A 16,953-nucleotide genomic window follows, 5' to 3' on the forward strand; every position below is an offset into this window, starting at 1 on the left:
GCCCTTCCACAGACGGGACAGTGCCTGCCTCAGCTTGAGTTGGGCCCTGGTCGAGTTTTCCAAATGAGGAACATTGGCCACTGCTTGGCTGGTATTGGTACTGTCTCTCTCCCGATGCGGCTCCCCAGTCAACTGAGGTACCTCCCGCAAGTCATGCGATGCCTTCCTGACCACACAACACACATGCTCTATACTCTTGTGTTTGTTTCCCTTTGTTCAGAACAACACGTTTTCAAGTGTTTAGTCCCAGATACCTAGGCGCCCCCATCCGCCCTCATACTCTGTGGCAAGCAAGTTCTCAGGAGAATTTAGTTTTGTAAGGACGAGACCAGGTGGCAGAACCTAGACCAAGGTGAAGAAGATGCCCACCAGACAGACCTTCACAGTGGGTGTCCCTCCCCCACCCGCTCACCCAGCACAGCAAGCCCAGCCCAGATGCTCCTTGTGAGGAAGGACAGTACTGTTTGGCTCTGGCTAGTGCAGGCAGTAAGCAGGACTGCAAGTCTCACAGCCATTAAGTTGAGCTTTGATGACAGTTTTTAGTTGTGCCTTTATTCATCTTAGTTCATTTAAAAATGTACTTATTTTAAAGATCCTATAAATACAGAGTGACTACCCACTAATGTGGATATAAGTCAACCCTCTCGGCATGGTATTTTTTTTTTTAAAAAGCAGAATTTCTTATAGGAATCTTATTGATCACACAGTAGTTACAAGAATGTCAGATATAATGACATACAATCTAAACAAGACGGCAATTAAGAATATACATAAGGTAAAAATATACATATTAAAAGTTAGCCATGTAGACAGACACATGCGGCGGCAGGAGTAGGTGATGGAAGGCTGGGGGTTAAGGGCCATATGTAGTAATGCCTGATCCCACCGTTAGAGTAAATAACTTCCACTAACTGGTACAGGTATTCCATACACGTCTTAAGTACACAAGGGCAAACTGCGACCTGCTACATGTAGTCTAACGTGGTCTGTGATCCTTTTGTGATACTCCCATGAAAATAGTAAATGAACCCCATGCAGGTAGGAGGAAGCACTGGTTATTCTAGTTCGACTTGGAAAATGTTTTTGACAATATCTGTGAAGAGAATACATTTCCTTTTACTGTTTTCTTCACAACTGACATGAGCTTAGAGTGGGAGAATTTCAACGGTTGTTTGACCTAACAGTGATAACTGAAATACTCTTAAAAATGTGGTAACTTTTTAATAACATATTTTAGTCACACACTTAACATAAAAAACATAGATCATCTGCAGGATTCTGTAGTTTCTACCACTGTCCTAAAGAATGAAACTGATATAAGTGCTTGTTTATTTACCAAAGCAGGCACTAGTTTGAGCTCTTTGATCAGAAAATATCTAAAACAAGAAATAACATTTTTTCTCTCTGGGCCTGTTACACCCCCATTTAGCCTGCTTTTTGCCAACTGTTACGGCAAATGTGTTTTGGGGGCTATGCTTGAGATTTCTCCAGTTGGTTAGAAACCCTTCAATAAAAAGTTGGCATGTTCTGACTTACTGTCTCTGAATGCTCAAAATGCAAGTTCCTATTGGGGAAAGAACATTAAAATAACTTGAAGATCTATTTTATTGGTAACTTAGCAAAGTATTTTATTTTTAAACTTCTAAACTTGAAAGCAAGACAGCCTAGGTTAAATAATATAGCTTTCCAAAGCTGAATGTGCTCACTTGGAGCTCAGTTTTTCTGTGTAAGGTACAAAAACAACTTTCTAAAACTCCTAGGCAGGAACACTACTGTTTTGATGATCTGTGATTTGGATGAACGGGTCAATCTCAGTTGGTAACATCCTTTTTATCCCCATTGGTAAGGGTTTACAAAATTCTAGAACAGATGCATTTTTCTAGTCTTACACTGACAATGTCATTCCAAACGTCTCCTGAGAGGCGTACACCATGTACAGGAACCCATCTTCGTCCTTCTCGCTCTCATACACTTCCGAAATCGGCGTGGACACACTCACCATGCTGTGCCCATTCACTAACAGGAAGAAGGCTTGATTAGCGTTGAGCTGTAAGCGCCTTCTACAGAAAAGAAAATGGGGAAAAACATCGACACATTAATAAGTAGGGAGCATATGTAAAAATATCACCCACTCTTATTCATTTAAAAGTAGAAAGATTTTGTAAATGCTGCTTCTGGCAAAATTAAGCGTATACCTTACTGAGGACTTAAATTTCTCGCAAAGCACAAGACATTTTCTATTATATTCATGAATATTAGTGATAATCATTGATAGGTTCTTACTACCTTCTTGAGGCCAGTTTTAAACTAGGATGCTATCTGAAGAGTTCCATTAGTGTCTAAAATGTGAGAAAAACAGTTAAAATGCTTACAAATTAAGACCTAAGCTGCTACAATTTATTACGATTGTACCAAGTCTACATTCTCTCTTACTAATTTTGCTATACAGAACTTGTAACTTTTCTGGTTAAAGGCCATTTACACTAGATGTTATGAAAGGATAAGACGGGACATGAGACCCAGAAGGTAAGAAATATAAACTGAGGAATGAAATAGCCTATAGTTTTAGTAAGCTTGCATAATCTTAATCAGAACTAAAGATTTGGCTGTAAGTGTGATAAAGAAGGGGAAGCTAAGCCCCAGCCAGTGTGGCTTGGTTGGAGCATCGTCCCGTACACCAAAAGGTGGCGGGTTCAATTCCTGATCAGGGCACATACCCAGGGTGCCAGGTCAGTCCAGGTCAGGGCACATATGGGAGGTAACTGATATAAATGTTTCTCTCTTCCTCCTCCCTCCCTCTCTCTAAGATCAATTAACAAAACAAAAGAATGAGAAGTTGCCCAAAGAAACAAACAAATACCTAATTATCTTGATGAGTTCACTCATGTTGACATGATCAGGTACAAGAAACTTGGTCTTATCCAGCACAGGAAGCTGCTTTTCACCCTTGTATCGTTCTATTATCACCTAGAAATGAAGCCAGAAATGGGATTTTAAAATAAGTCACTAACAGAGAAAAATAAAATACTTCCTATGTTGTAACTGGCACATTTGTTAGTTTCCTCATAGCTGTCCATCTCTTATAAAATGGTACATGAGAGACACAGTAGCTGCCTCCAGGGAGGTGAGCAGAGTGGCTACAGGGTGGAGGAAGAAACTGCTATGTATTTTGTTTTGTGGAACCATGAAAATATACTACCTAGTCAAAAAAAGACCTTAAGATTTAGGAGCACACAGAGGCTAGGTAGCACTTAAAAGTGTAAAGATCTGAATCTGTCTATATCAATTCTAATACCACCATTTCCTGTGGCATGGCAGGAACCTTGATAAAAGTGTTAAGATCTTAATTACGTGTAATAGACTCAGTTTTTTTAAAATACTAGAGACATGTTTCTCTATTTGACATGAAAATAACCCTAAGTATATATTTGACAAGAGGCTATGATTTGCTGGTTCTAGAGACAATTTGTTACTTGAAGGTGTCTTTCATTTTGATAAAATATTATTTCTTTAATGAGTATTAAAGTCAAGAACCTTGAACTATGCAGGGAACAAAAATAGTTTCACATTATGAACTGAAATAAATCCATTAGCTTCTTGCCATACTTCTTTTCTGGAGAGAAAAAAAAGTCAAGCTGTCATCACCTTCCTTGTTAAAATGAAGTTTATCTATGGCTGTGTGTCAGAACATGATATCCTCAAGGAAGTATCAGTGGGTAGACTACACCTGCCTGAGTTTAAGTGGTAGCAGAAATCAGAGACAATACAGAAATCGTAGATTCTTGGCCCAGGAAGAAGCAGTAGTAGAGAAGAAAAAATTCAAGACCTTAGAATACTTCATTAAAGGAACACACAGCAGCCTGGAAAATGCAAGATAAGATGACCTTAGGTACCTTCTGCTTTCAGCTGCTGAGTCTGGTCTGCCTGGGGAGAAGCTGTTCTAGCTACTCCTACTCACTATGCAGTGGTGATATCCATGAAAATTCGATCACCTATAAATAACTGGTTTACTTTTCAATTCTTATTTTATTTTTCCTTTAACTCTTCTAATTGGGGAATGCAGATGAATAACTCATAGAATAAGACATTTTACTAGTTATGAAAAGTGATTTCTTACATTTTCATTTAGTGATAGGGCTATGGACAGGAGCACAAAAGAAAAAGCCACTACTGGGGAATGGAGACTGGAGGACCAGGGAGCTGCCTGTGCCTTGTCCATCCATCCACCCATCATATTCCCAACATGCTAAGTGGCTGAGTCTGCTTCTCAAACTTGTTCAGCATGTATCAAGCACATACATGGAGGTACAAACGAGATTTCTGCAAAAAACTGGAAACTATTAGCAGAAAAGACACATTCACATTTCAAAAGGAGTCTGTGGAATAAGTCCTGGCAGACTGCTGGGCTGGCTGTTTGTTTCCAAGGAGTGGCACCTATCAGTAAACAAACATAGCAGGTACTCAAAAGTAAAGAATTTAGCAGTAGAGTTTCTTTTCTTTTTTTTTTTTGTTAATCCTCACCTAAGGATATTTTTTCCCCATTGATTTTTAGAGAGTGGAAGGGAGGGAAGGGGGGAGGGGGAGGGGACAGACACATGAATTGGTTGCCTCCCTGACATGTCCCAACCAGGGCCAGGGATCAAACCTGCAAACCAGGTATGTGCCCTGGTTCAGGAAATTAAACCCGTGATCCTTTGGTGCTCGGGCTGATGCTCCAACCACTGAACCACATTAGCCAGGGCAGCAGTGGAGTTTATAAGTGGTCTGCAGAATTTGTACGAGGTAACCACCATGTACCCAGAATTTTTAAAATCTCCAACAACCATACGGATGGGATTCTTTCCCTATTTTACAGATAAGAATATGACAGCTCCTCTCAGAATTTTAGTAACTAGCCCAACATCACTTATTAACCTTTACCCTAGGGCCTGAACTTGGCCTCAGCCTCAAGCCAAAAGTTTCTTTTGACAATTTCTCTCTAGACCTAGTTCACACCTCAGCAGAAACCTATTTAAAGGCCACCACCAAAGGATTCAGGGCAGAGAACACTGTTGCTGTTGGCTGGGCACTGCAATAAGCACCTGCGGCCCCTACACATGACAAGAAAGAGCAGTGTCTTTCCTCCATCTCCTACAAAAAAAAAATGCCAAATATAAGAGGAGACTTCTCTGGGGCATCAAAAGTCAGGCAGCCTGAAATGTGTAGTCATGCTTAAATCCTGAGAGCTACTCATTTCCCAGCAGTAGTCTTTGCTTTCTTCAGAAGAAAGTGGATATTTCCTTCCATTGATAAAATACTAACAGTTCTAACCCCTCTCTCCCTGTTCCCCCCCAAATAGTTATTTGTAAAGTATGTAACATTAAGAAAGCAAACTCAGACTTTGGAGGAAATAGAATGTGATTAAAAACTAGATTAAGATATCGCAGATTGCCCGGCCGGGTGTGGCTCAGCGGTTAAGTGTCGACCTAGGATCCAGGCGATCAGGGTTCGATTCCCGGTCAGGGCACATGCCCAGGTTGCGGGCTGCAGCCGATCAATGACTCTCTCATCATTGATGTTTCTATCTCTCTCTCTCCCTCTCCTTTCCTCTCTCTGAAATCAATAAAGATATATTTAAAAAAAAAAAAATTAAAAAATCTCAGACTGCCCTGGCTGCTGTGACTCAGTTGGTTGGGTGTCATCCCGTGCACTGAAAAGTTGCCAGTTCAATTCCAGGGCACATGCCTGGGTTGCAAGCTCGATCCCCAGTAGGGGGCATGCAGGAGGCAGCCAATCGATGTTTCGCTCACATTGATATTTCTCCCTCTCTGTCTCAAAATTATTAATATAATATATATATATATCTAAGATTTAGGATTCCTGTAAAAACCCTGTAGTTGCACACAGCAGCACTGAACTAAAGTTATACTTAAGAAGTACTCTCTTCATACATTTTGTTTTGCTAATCCTCACCTTGAGGATATTTTTTTCCATTGATTTTTAGAGTGGAAGGGAGGGAGAAGGGGGGGGAGAGATGTGAGAGAGACATCCATTGGTAGCCTCCCGCATGTGCCCTGAGGGGGGCAGAAGATCGAACCTGCAACCCAGGCACTGCCCTTGACCAGGAATCAAACCCAAGACCCTTCAGTGCATGGGCTGATGCTCTAACCACTGACAAACACCAGCCAGGGCTTCATACATTATTAACCACTGAAACATACATAGGTACCTGAAACTACCTACCGGAATTTTGGTCGGATGCTGCTCTCGGATAAGTCGAACATCTTCTACTCTTTGTTCTGTAATGAAGAGACATAGCCATTATTAGGGGCCCTAATGCAGCTTGCTTTCCTGGATTTTTGCTGGTTGAGTTCCATATCTGAATTCACCTCTCCTTAGCTGTGGCAGAGCAAAGCCTTAGACACATCTTTCCTAGAACTGAAAGAAACCAAGCACTAACACTTCATATCTGGCAAAGGTTGGTATGTAAGGCCAAAGGCAATTACATGGAAACCAACATAAAACTGCATGGCTATATTAGGAGATATGATATAAGACCAGGGGAAAAAAGAATGCCCTATTTGAGTTTTAAATAGTTTTGTACAGTGCCCAAAACAAAAATTTAAAGCACAAAATCTACTGAATAACTTTTCTGAGAATATCTCTGTATTCTCCCCATTAATAAAATCACTTGTATTTCCAATAATTGTATGAGACTCTCTGGGGAATACAGGGGAAAAACAAGCCAAGTCCAGTTCTCAATATAATTGGAGGGACGAGTCATATATAAAGCAATATGAGAGCATATGATTAAGATGGCATTAATTAAAACCTAACAAAGATTAACAAAATCACCTTGATTTACTATGGTAGGATTCATTCTCATGGTATTTGCAAATAAATTACCAATGTCATGAAATTCCTGAGAAAGTGCTCATAGTGGTAGCTCCAGAAAAAAAAAGATGCTAAGACCAATATAAAAATGAATTTATTCTGATGTCATTGCCAATTTTGTTTGGATTAAAAAAACATTTTAGTATTCTTCATAAAAACTATTGAAATAATTCCCATATTCAAATATGAACATGTAAGTTCTATTTGTATTTTCCCATCCAACATTTCTCAATCAGTTCCTAAGATAAATTACTAAATAAAAACATATTTGCTATAGACCAAGAGGATTGCAAACTCATGGATTCCTACCAGTATATATTCTTATTCAATACATGAAGATAAACATAAATTTAGCTATTGTTAATATTAAATGTAACCTAGGGGTTTTCATCTGTGATACTGTGATTTATAACAAGAAATATGTATTTGGCCCTGGCACAAAGCTCCCAAAACCCTTGAATTTTCCTAAGTGATATGAGTGATAGAGATGTCTTTCCTTATTCATAACAAGCCCCTTTCAACCACACCAGAGTTCATGTTAATAAGGTGACTTTGGGAAAGCTTTTCCGGTTGCCAGGGGGACCAACAGAGAGGACTGAAACTTTCAGCCCCACTCTCTGACCACCTGGGAGGAGAAGAGAGGGGGCCAGTTGTCAGAAGCACAGGTAACAACCTGCCCTTGCAATTAGTGGTTGAAGTGTTAGGGAGGGAGGGGAATCTTGTGGGACTGAGCCCTTAACTTACTGGATCTGAGGCTATCACCAGGTAGATAGTGTTAGAATTGAGTTAAATTGTAGGACACCCAGCTGATCTGCTTGATGTGTAGAAAACCCACATGTCTAGTGTCAGAAGTGAAGCAATGTTTAGTAGGATACTGAAAGTAGAGGAGACATACAGGAAGAGTTTTTTCTTTACATTATCGTTTGAACCCTTCTCTATTTCTGAGGGTGTGGATTCCTTCTCAACGCTCTAAGACCTGTCCCTATGATTCTCCTATCAAAAAACAGGTGCTCTACCATCTAGACTTAGCTATCAGCCCTCTCCACAACAAAAACCTCTATTTTGTCACAGATTATTTCAGAGGCTAGGAGAAATCAGAATTTAATTAATGCACTCTAGCAAGTGGATGATAACTTTCATATACCCTGGAATATGTTCCTTTAAAAGTGTATCCTAATAAATCTAAAAGTTAAGTGGAAACATTTAGGCATAAGGGGAAGTTTTTTTTTTTTTACACAAGGAAACATTTATTTTGGTACATGAAGAAGGGAAAAACAAAGTAGACTCTAAATGTGAGGCTTCGAAGTCAGAAACTATAGTGTCAAAAGTTTTCTTTATTTTGATTTATCCCCAGAATATGGCATAAAAGGAAGACAAAAATGATTATTTTTTTTTTTTATTAAAGAGCAGGTGAAGAGAGTAGCACAGGAATGTCCTCAGTGTCTTGGTCAGGTGAGCCTGAAGCAATTGAGTAAATATGGTTTTGCTGATACCTCACTCTTTAATATGTTTTTATTTATTTGAGAGAGGGAGAGGGAAACATTGACAAGAGTGAAAAACATCGACTGGCTGCCTCTGGCACACCCCCTACTGGGGTTCTAGTCCCCAACCCAGGCATGTGCCCTGACTGGGAATCGAACCAGTGACCTCTTGGTGCATGGGACTATGCTCAAAAAACTGAACCACACTGGCCAAGGCAAAACTTCACTCTTTTTAATTAGACAGTTATCTTCAGAGGTCAATTGTACATTTGACAGAAGCACACCAACACCACAGATCAAAGGCACATAAAAAGGATAATTCTTTTAACTCAATTATTTTCTCAGTGCTATAAGGACCTTTTATCATTTATCTTCAATGAACTGTGCCTAGCAGTCAGGGACCCAGTTCTAGTCATCTCTGTATTCCCCCAGGGCTCAGGCTTATACATAGAAGATGGTTAATAAACAATAAAAGCTGTGAAATGGAAATACCACTCCAAATGCACATCGGGTGTACTTCCCCAGATTCCATTTCCTCCTGTCTCTAAGAATCCTTATAAGCCTTACAAACAGATAAAAATGGAGGATAGGCGTCTAAGGTACCGTATTTTACCAACATATCACTTGCAAAGTTGCTTTGAGATTCTCCAGAGCATTTAAAATAAAACTTCAAAGTAAAACTTCACCTACATACATTTTCCAGGGTTTATTTCACTGAGTGAAATGGAAGCATAATCAATATTTTCCCAATCTGTCTATAAAACTTAATATCCAATCTATCATGGAATGCTACCTAGATTTTGCTATAAATCTCACTCTCCTGTCTACCTATTAAGAGTAGTTGAAGCTACTTATTCTAGACCAACACAAAAACTTCCAAGACATGCAAACCCTTTCATTATTTTTTTAATATTTATTTTAAGATTTTTTTTGTTGACTTTTAGAGGCAAAGGAAAAGGGAGAGAGAGAAACATCAATGTAAGGGTGACATATCCACCAGCTGCCTCTTGCACACCCCCTACTGGGGATCCAGCCCATGTGCCCTGACAGGGAGTCAAATCAGCAACCTTTTGATGCACCACTGGAGGACGCCCAACCCACTGACCCACACCAGCCAGGGCCAAGCCCTTTCATTATTAATGGAGAGCCTTAAGGCCTAAATTTACCTTTGAATCTCAGCAGAACAGTGTCTGGGGGAAAAAAGTTCTGATATTAACTGGCCAATCCCAGAAGAAAATGGAGTGAAACTATTACACTTGAGAAGACCAAATCCAAAATTGCTTGCTCAAATATAATTTTTCAAGTTTATCATATTTTTCAAAACATTTGCAAGGATGCCCAGCTGGCATGGTTCAGCGAACGAGCACTGACCTATGATCCAGGAGATTGCAGCTGCACCGTTTGATTCCCAGTCAGGGCACATTCCTGGGTTGGGGGGCTTGATCCCCAGTAGGGCGAGGAGGCAACCAATCAATTACTCTCTCATCACTGATGTTTCTATCTCTCTCTCTCCCTTCCTCTCTCTGAAATCAATAAAGATATATTCAAAATATATATATGCAACGATACACTATGCATCTTGACTCAGAGTGTTGATCTACTTCATGTATTGGAAATGATGGCTACCTACCAGAGGATAGAAGAATTCATCTCAGAAGGTTAAAAGTACAAGTCCAGACTCTGCCACTAGGTGGACCATAATCTTCACCTCTCTGGGCCCCACCCAGTTTCTTCAGCTACAAAAGGAAAGGGTTATTTGGGGTGGGCCCTAAGGTCCATTTCAACCCTCTCAATTACGGTATAAGACATCAACAGAGCTATATTCAATTTTAAATTAACCTAAACTCACTCACTTGGAAAGAGAAAGAAATGCTTAAGCCAACTGAAGCTGGTCTTAGATTCTATAGAGGTTCTTGCCAAAGAATTGACTCCCCTTGCTTACTGTGCTACGAATCTCTGAAAATTGTCAACTATCAGTGCTGCTAGGATAGTCAAGAGCAAAGAAAAGCAGTAATCATTGAAAGATATTTGATACTTTTCTGCAAAATGACTATTAAAGAGATCTTTAAAAAGGAGGTGGGAAGGAAAGGTGAGGTAAGGGAAAAGCACACAAATACAATATATGGGGTGGGCAAAAGTAGGCTTATTGTGCCATTATGACATTCTTTTGAGTTAATAAAGCTATTGTAATAATCATAATCTGCATGTCTTTTTAATATGAACTGTAAATCTACTTTTGCCCATCCCATATGTAAGATACACTAAGGGGGGTGGGGGAGCACTCCTGCTTGTTTACTCCCAGAGCCACAGGTTCCAGGTGAAATCCTTCTAATTCATTAGAACATATTTCTTCGGAATAACCTAAAAGTACTTTAAGCAGAGAAAAGTATAGTTCCAGTCATGAGAAAATGGGCATCTTTCCCACACATATGCCCCCAGTTAACTTTCAAATGCCAGTCAGTGAGAACAGAAGCCAGATACAGCAAATCTGCTTTAAATGCTGCTCTCAGGGTTGCATAAAAGCTAAATAACATTAAGAGTTCACTAGGGTCACTGAAAAGAAAACCTAACAAAAAAGGCACGTCTAAGTCTCATTAACCAACAAACTACCTCAAGAGGCTGTTTGAAAAGATATGCTCAGCAGGCCAACATGAATTTCACTTACTGACACTCCTCAGGCACAAGAAGTCAAATACTTATCAATAATGAGATCCAGAAAACCATACCCAAGCTCAAATGAATGTCTACCTCTTTCTAGACTCCAGGAATCTAGACAAAGGCACCACTGCTTGAGATCCTAAAGGTTACCACAGGGGATTCTCAGTGCAGTGGAAGCTACCTGTACTCCCAGATCTGCTATAAACAAGTCCTGCAAACAGACATCCACGGAGGCCACGTTGTTACTGCAGAATTTTCTTGCTTAAGAGGAGAGCGAATCACTTCTTTCTCATCATTTCTGTGGAGGAGTGATTATTGTGATGTTACTCTTAATTTCAACCAAATGCCAGAAAACCTAAGTTGGGATTCTAGTCTCAACTGGGAGAGAACTGATTTGATTTACTGCTGGTATAAAAGTAAGAATGTACTCCCAAGCCAAGAGGAAAAGCCATCCACCCTAGCTCTCCGGCCACAAACACCATCAAGAGTCCGGCTACACTGGCCGGTACAGGGGTGCAGAAACTGCAGATTCTGGGGCTCACCAGGGTTCACTCCTCTCAGTTAAGGCACTGACGGTTTTTAGTGCCCACAGGAGATCAGGACGACTTACCTGGAGATGATTCACTGGCATCCTAGAGCCACCACTTCAAAGGGCCTGTCACAGCCCCGCGTCCCGGACAGCCTCCCCACGACTCCCTGACATGGTTTTTCGCTTTTTTGGAGGGAGTCACCCCCCTACCCCCTAGACTGGAGGGCTGAGCAGGGGCCAAAGGTGATTCAGCACCCCGGCGCGGGACGAGGTGTGAACGCCCCAGGCCCGGCTCTGCACCCCGCCTCCCCTCCCCCACTTCCCGCAGCCCTCTTACCCCTCCTCGCGGGCCCTCCCCGGAAACCCTCGGCCCGTCAGTCACCCGAGGAGGTCGTCGACCCCGCGGCCCCTCGGGCCCCGCGTCTCCTCAGCCCCCACCCCACCCCCGCGGGCCCGACCCCTCGACTCCTCAGCTCCCGGCCCCTGAGCCTTCAACGTGGCCCCGGCGTCCGGTCCCCGCCGCCTCGGCCCCTCAGCCCTACGGTACCAGGCCCTCCGTCAGCGCCCAGCCCCCAGCTCGGCCACCGCCTCGGCCCCTCAGCCTCCCGAGCCCGGCCCTCCGTCAGTCCCCGGGCCCGCAGCCCGGCCCGCCGCCCGGGCCCCTCAGCCCTCTCCGGCCCTCCGCCCACCCCCGGCCCTCCTGGGCCCGGCCCGCAGCCTCGGCCCCTCAGCCCCCTCCGCCCCCCCCCCCAGCCCGGCCCGCCACCTCGGCCCCTCAGTCCTTCCGGGCCCGGCCGCTCCCGTCAGCCCCGGCCCCGCCGCGGCACCCACCGAAGGTGCGGCGCTGCTTGAAGGTCTTCTCCGACGGCATGGCGGGCCAGGCTGGGAGCGGGCGGCGAGGCAGAGGGTCCCTACCAGCAGCTTTAGGTGGCGGCGGTTCCGACGGCGGCGACAGCGACTTCCCTTGTGTCTCCTCAGCCCGCAGCCGCGTCAAGTGACCAGCGCACCGCCCCGGGAGGCGGGGCCAAGGGCAGACTCTGCCTCCGCCATAGCGTGCGTGGCGGAAGCGGGGCCAGGCGTACAGCCGGAGGCTGGGGCGGGGGGGGGAGAAGTGCGCTGTGCGCAGGCGCGCGGCGAGGGCCCAAGTTCACGGCCCGGAGGGAGCCAGAGCCTGGGAAGCAGGCGGCCCGCGCTGCCCTCGCCCCACGGGGACGCGTGGGTGCGACGCCGGGGCCCCTGTCACGCAGGGCTGCCCCGCGTGGCTGGCTGCTCTGAGTGAGCGCACTAGTGTTCCCAGCGCTCTTAATGACTCTACCTGGTAGGGCACCTCTGTGCTTCTGTCTCACGAGTTATCACCGACATAAGAGTTGCTGGTGCTTCCTCCTCTTTGTTCGTCTTCGTTGGCTTTCCAGATCAAGTGCTTTCACGGGTGGGTGTGGGTGGGTGTGTGTTTTAATTTTAAGGATCTCCACTGGTCACTTCTGTCGCGTGTCAGAACTAGGAGCAGAACTGCAACTGGGTTATTTCAGGGTTTGCTCACTAGAATCTAACTTTGGAGCAAGCCTAAGGTTTAAGACCTTCCTGTTGGGTGAATTCCTCTTTTGACACAATGCTACCGCCATTCGGTGCCTTCTGGGTGGCCCTCGGGCGGCTCGGAGGTGTATGCCCCCGCAGGGGACTGGAGGCCTGGGCCTGCCCGGCAGCTCAGCGCGCTGGTTTCACTCCTGGTTTCGCTCACGGCGCACTTCCAGCCTCCAAAATACGGAGCCTCACACGTTCATACCCCGCAGTCTTTCCACCGCGAGCTAGCTGAGCAACCTTATAAGCCATTATTCCGAGTCTCTGACTCTTTTCGTAAAAAGCCAATAATATTTTAGAACGCCAAGCGTTTTTTGAGGATCAAATGAAAGTGCCCTGTAGACGCGATATCACTACGCAACGTTATCAGTTCAGTTATTGCCCATCTCGATGTCTGATGAATATACATCTGTATGAACGGCAACTGATTCTTTGGCTATTTTTGCTCTTTAATACTTTGAAAGAGCACCATATTTCTAGGTTTTTACCCCCCATTGAGTTTGTAAAAGCCTTCCTTATGTGCCTGTTTGATAAAGTAATCGCAGTGTGCTGAGATGCATTACTATTCAAATGTATAAAACATTCTAAGATACATTTCTCAAAGTGGTTTTAATACAGCTGGGGTTTCTTTCTTTATAAACAAGCACGTATGTTGGAGGTCCTTTGTAATTCGTCCCCAGCGCCAGAACAATGATGTTAGTTGTTGGTCTTTATTCTGCCACTGTCTACAAAAGAACAGTGCATTTGTGCAAGCGTCACTTTCTGTCCCAGGTTTTTTTCCCCCTCGTTCTGTCACAGTTCTTTACCTTGAAAATATTATAATATACAGTGAATAAAGAACACTTAGACATTTTATCTGGCTTCCAAAGTTCCAAAGGAAGATTTTAAGCTCCCGGTGTACTGTCTTGATTGTTTTGTATTTATTCTGTAAAGATTGTGAAAAAAAAAAAAAAAATCCGGTAAGTGCTTATTATGTACCTACCTTCTGCCAAACACACAATGATGTTTTAAAGTACAAAAGGATTTTTATGATACTAAGTATTGGCTGATGAGTGCTTTCTTGGCTTAGTGCTACTTTGTAAGAAATGGACTTCTCATTCTCTTGCTGGACAACTGTTCCAAATGCAAGAAGAGGGGAAAAATTGATTATCTGGCATATGGGGGTGGGGGGAAGGGAAGGAGAGTTTCATATTTTCCTAGTCCCTTAGGCATCCATAAAGCTTTACCAAATTACAGGAGGCCTCGGGTTCACTATCATAGCCTCAAGGGATTAGCCTCAAGGGCTGTGCTAGGGATGGGACAGGGTTACTCTTTGTGATTTTCAAGTACTGAAGTCCATATTTACAGTGGTTCTTCTAGTCCTACCCCTAACCTTGAATTTCTACTTGAATCTAAAACCACATATCCCTACATATTTCTCAGAAAATCAGTACAGTTGGCGTGTATAAAGGTGTCTCAGAAGCATAATCTCCATTTTAGACTAGCAGGGTTAAGTAAATAATAAATTAGATTTAAAATGTATTACTTTAGGCCCTGGCCAGGTAGCTCAGTTAGTTAGAGCATCGTTCAGATATGCCAAGATTGCAGGTTGGATCTCCTGTCAGGAAGCAATCAATGCAGGGAGGGGGTGGGGGATTGGGAGTGGGGGGTAGGGGGTGGGGAGTAGGGGTTGGGGGCAGATGGAAGAGGGCCTAGAGGAGATAAATGATGAAAAAAAATTTAATTTAAAAGGAAGCAACCAAAGAATGCAAAAATAAGTGGAACAACAAATTGATGTTTCTCTTTCTCCCACTCTCTCTCTAAAATCAAATTTTTAAAAGAGTAACTTCATGCAACTTTTGAAAACAAGTGTGTTTGAGTGTATGTAAAAAATTGCCCCAGATTGCAATTAAATAGAAGTTTGGCATAGTGAGCAAGATTCAGAGTGGCAAATAGCTATTATTCATGAATTATTTTAAGATAGCTAATATAAGCATAGTATGATTTATTTTTACATGAACGACATAAATATTACTGTTCCTTGAAACAATCCGTATAAAAGGGAAAAGCAAAAGCACATCTTTCATTGAAATGTATTCAGTATTTTCTCCAGGAATCTCATGGTGCTTTTAAACTATCAAATAATCATTGTAGGAAGCCAAGCGGTGTCAGTTTCAAATCTCTCTCACTCTATTCCTTTTTCCATAACATTCAATGACCGTCATCATGGGGGAAATAATTTAACCGATAAAAATCGAATATGCCATCCCAGCATTACCGATGTCACACGGCTGTAAATCATTTCTGTCCAGCTATTTCTATGAATCTGTTAAACGGGGCGTGAAACATGAACCTGCAGCCCAGAACACATTGGAGTTATTTTTGCCACACTCAACATGGAAGGCAAGTCCCGCTGAGAGGTAGCTCACCTGCTCAGGCCTGGCCCCACCCCTCCTCTTTCTGATTGGAAGACACCGTCCATCCCGAAAGCCGTCTGGGCCACTATTGGCCGGTTGTCCAGTCCGTCGTGCGTCATCTCTTTGCTCTTCAGAACAAGTAAACAAACAAGTATTGCTCAAGAGGAGTGTCCGAGCTATTCTCAGAAAGGATCCCGTCGGGACGGTTCTGAAGTTGACAGCGCTGGATGCAGCCTGTGGGAGTGTCTTCCCTGCTCCCCGGGAGGCTCTGCGAAAGAGGCACTCGATTGGGGTGCGTCCTGCCTCGCGCAGGGGCTCTGCCCTCTGGGGCTCAACTTCAGAAACCAGCAAGCTGGTGCATGCAGGAAAGGCATCATCAACCGCTCAGATAACCTAACATCATTTCTTTTTGTTTTGTTTTGTTAATCCGCACCCGAGGCTGTTTTTTCCATTGACTTTTGGAGAGACTGAGAGGGAGGGAGGGAGGGAGGGAGGGGTAAAGAGACAGAAACATCGATGTGACACATCCATTGGTTGCCTCCTCGACAGACGGGGTCGGGGATAGGCCCAGGTAGGTGCCCTGGACCAGGAATTGAACCCAAGACACTCCCGTCGGAGGGCCGACACTCTAACCACTAGACCAAACCGGCCAGGGCCTAACATTATTTCTTAAATGAATGAATAACGACTGATGGAACTGAGTGGCGTTCCAAAGGTGGTGGTTGGTGGTGGTGGTCCGCTTGTTTGTTTAATTCTAAACACACTTCGGAGGATTGTTTTTCCAGCTTTTGCCCATACAGTAGATGCAACTGTTACCATAAATCTCTCATTTAGCCTATGAATGTTTTCCCTTCTTTCCATTCACCTGGACTGTTTCTGCTGAGCAATGGCTAAGATGACTTTTTTCACATCTGGATTCTGAGAAACAGCATGAGTAAAGTTAACACGGTTTACTACTTTCATTGACTTCCCAGGCAACCAACTGAAAAATGCCCTGCCCTATATGCAATTTATTTCCTTAGATGTTATCAGTTCTCACTAACAAAGAGTTCATTATTACAGTCTCATAGTATTAAAACAATCAATCTTTTCTATCTAGTTTTTCCTTTTTAGCAGGAAAGAACCCTCCTTAGTGTTCTTTGCAAAGGATACAAGTTCTTTATGAGGGGCTGTAAAACTGCTCAAGGACACATAAAGCTTTCCCCATTCAACGTGTAATAGTTCTCTGCTATCTGCAAAGTCTTTCCCGCCTGGCTCCTTTACACTAACATGCATTACCCAAGCTCTCACAGCTGTCTTTTTCTTCCTGTTCTGATGGTCTGCACCAATTCAATCCTTCAGCATCTTTATGAGTTACTGTACACAGCCTTCCTGCTGTAAAGAACATATAGCTAAATCTTTTAACTGTATAGTGGCATAACTCAAATTGTGGACATAG

General features: G+C 43.4%; 1 protein-coding gene across 1 annotated transcript; it reads right to left on the reverse strand.

The window, feature by feature from the left end:
• Positions 1 to 525: 525 nt before the first annotated feature.
• MAP1LC3B (microtubule associated protein 1 light chain 3 beta) lies at positions 526 to 12,460 on the reverse strand. Its single transcript, XM_087826610.1, has 4 exons — positions 12,373 to 12,460; positions 6,223 to 6,278; positions 2,861 to 2,967; positions 526 to 2,060 (listed from the first exon to the last, which is right to left on the reverse strand). The coding sequence occupies exons 1-4, from the start codon at positions 12,410 to 12,412 to the stop codon at positions 1,886 to 1,888; spliced, it is 378 nt and encodes a 125-aa protein (XP_087682736.1). The 5' UTR covers positions 12,413 to 12,460; the 3' UTR covers positions 526 to 1,885.
• Between the last annotated feature and the right edge of the window lie 4,493 nt (positions 12,461 to 16,953).

Source organism: Miniopterus natalensis, chromosome 18 (genome assembly GCF_054644295.1).
Source record: "Miniopterus natalensis isolate mMinNat1 chromosome 18, mMinNat1.hap1, whole genome shotgun sequence".
NCBI lineage: Eukaryota > Metazoa > Chordata > Mammalia > Chiroptera > Miniopteridae > Miniopterus > Miniopterus natalensis.

Excerpts from the sequence above, each read along its gene's own strand:
- MAP1LC3B (XM_087826610.1), bottom strand. The coding sequence starts at position 12,412 with ATGCCGTCGGAGAAGACCTTCAAGCAGCGCCGCACCTTCG. Across the intron at positions 6,279-12,372 it reads CAAGCAGCGCCGCACCTTCG|AACAAAGAGTAGAAGATGTT; the intron begins GTGGGTGCCGCG and ends TCTTCATTACAG. Across the intron at positions 2,968-6,222 it reads AGCATCCGACCAAAATTCCG|GTGATAATAGAACGATACAA; the intron begins GTAGGTAGTTTC and ends CTTCATTTCTAG.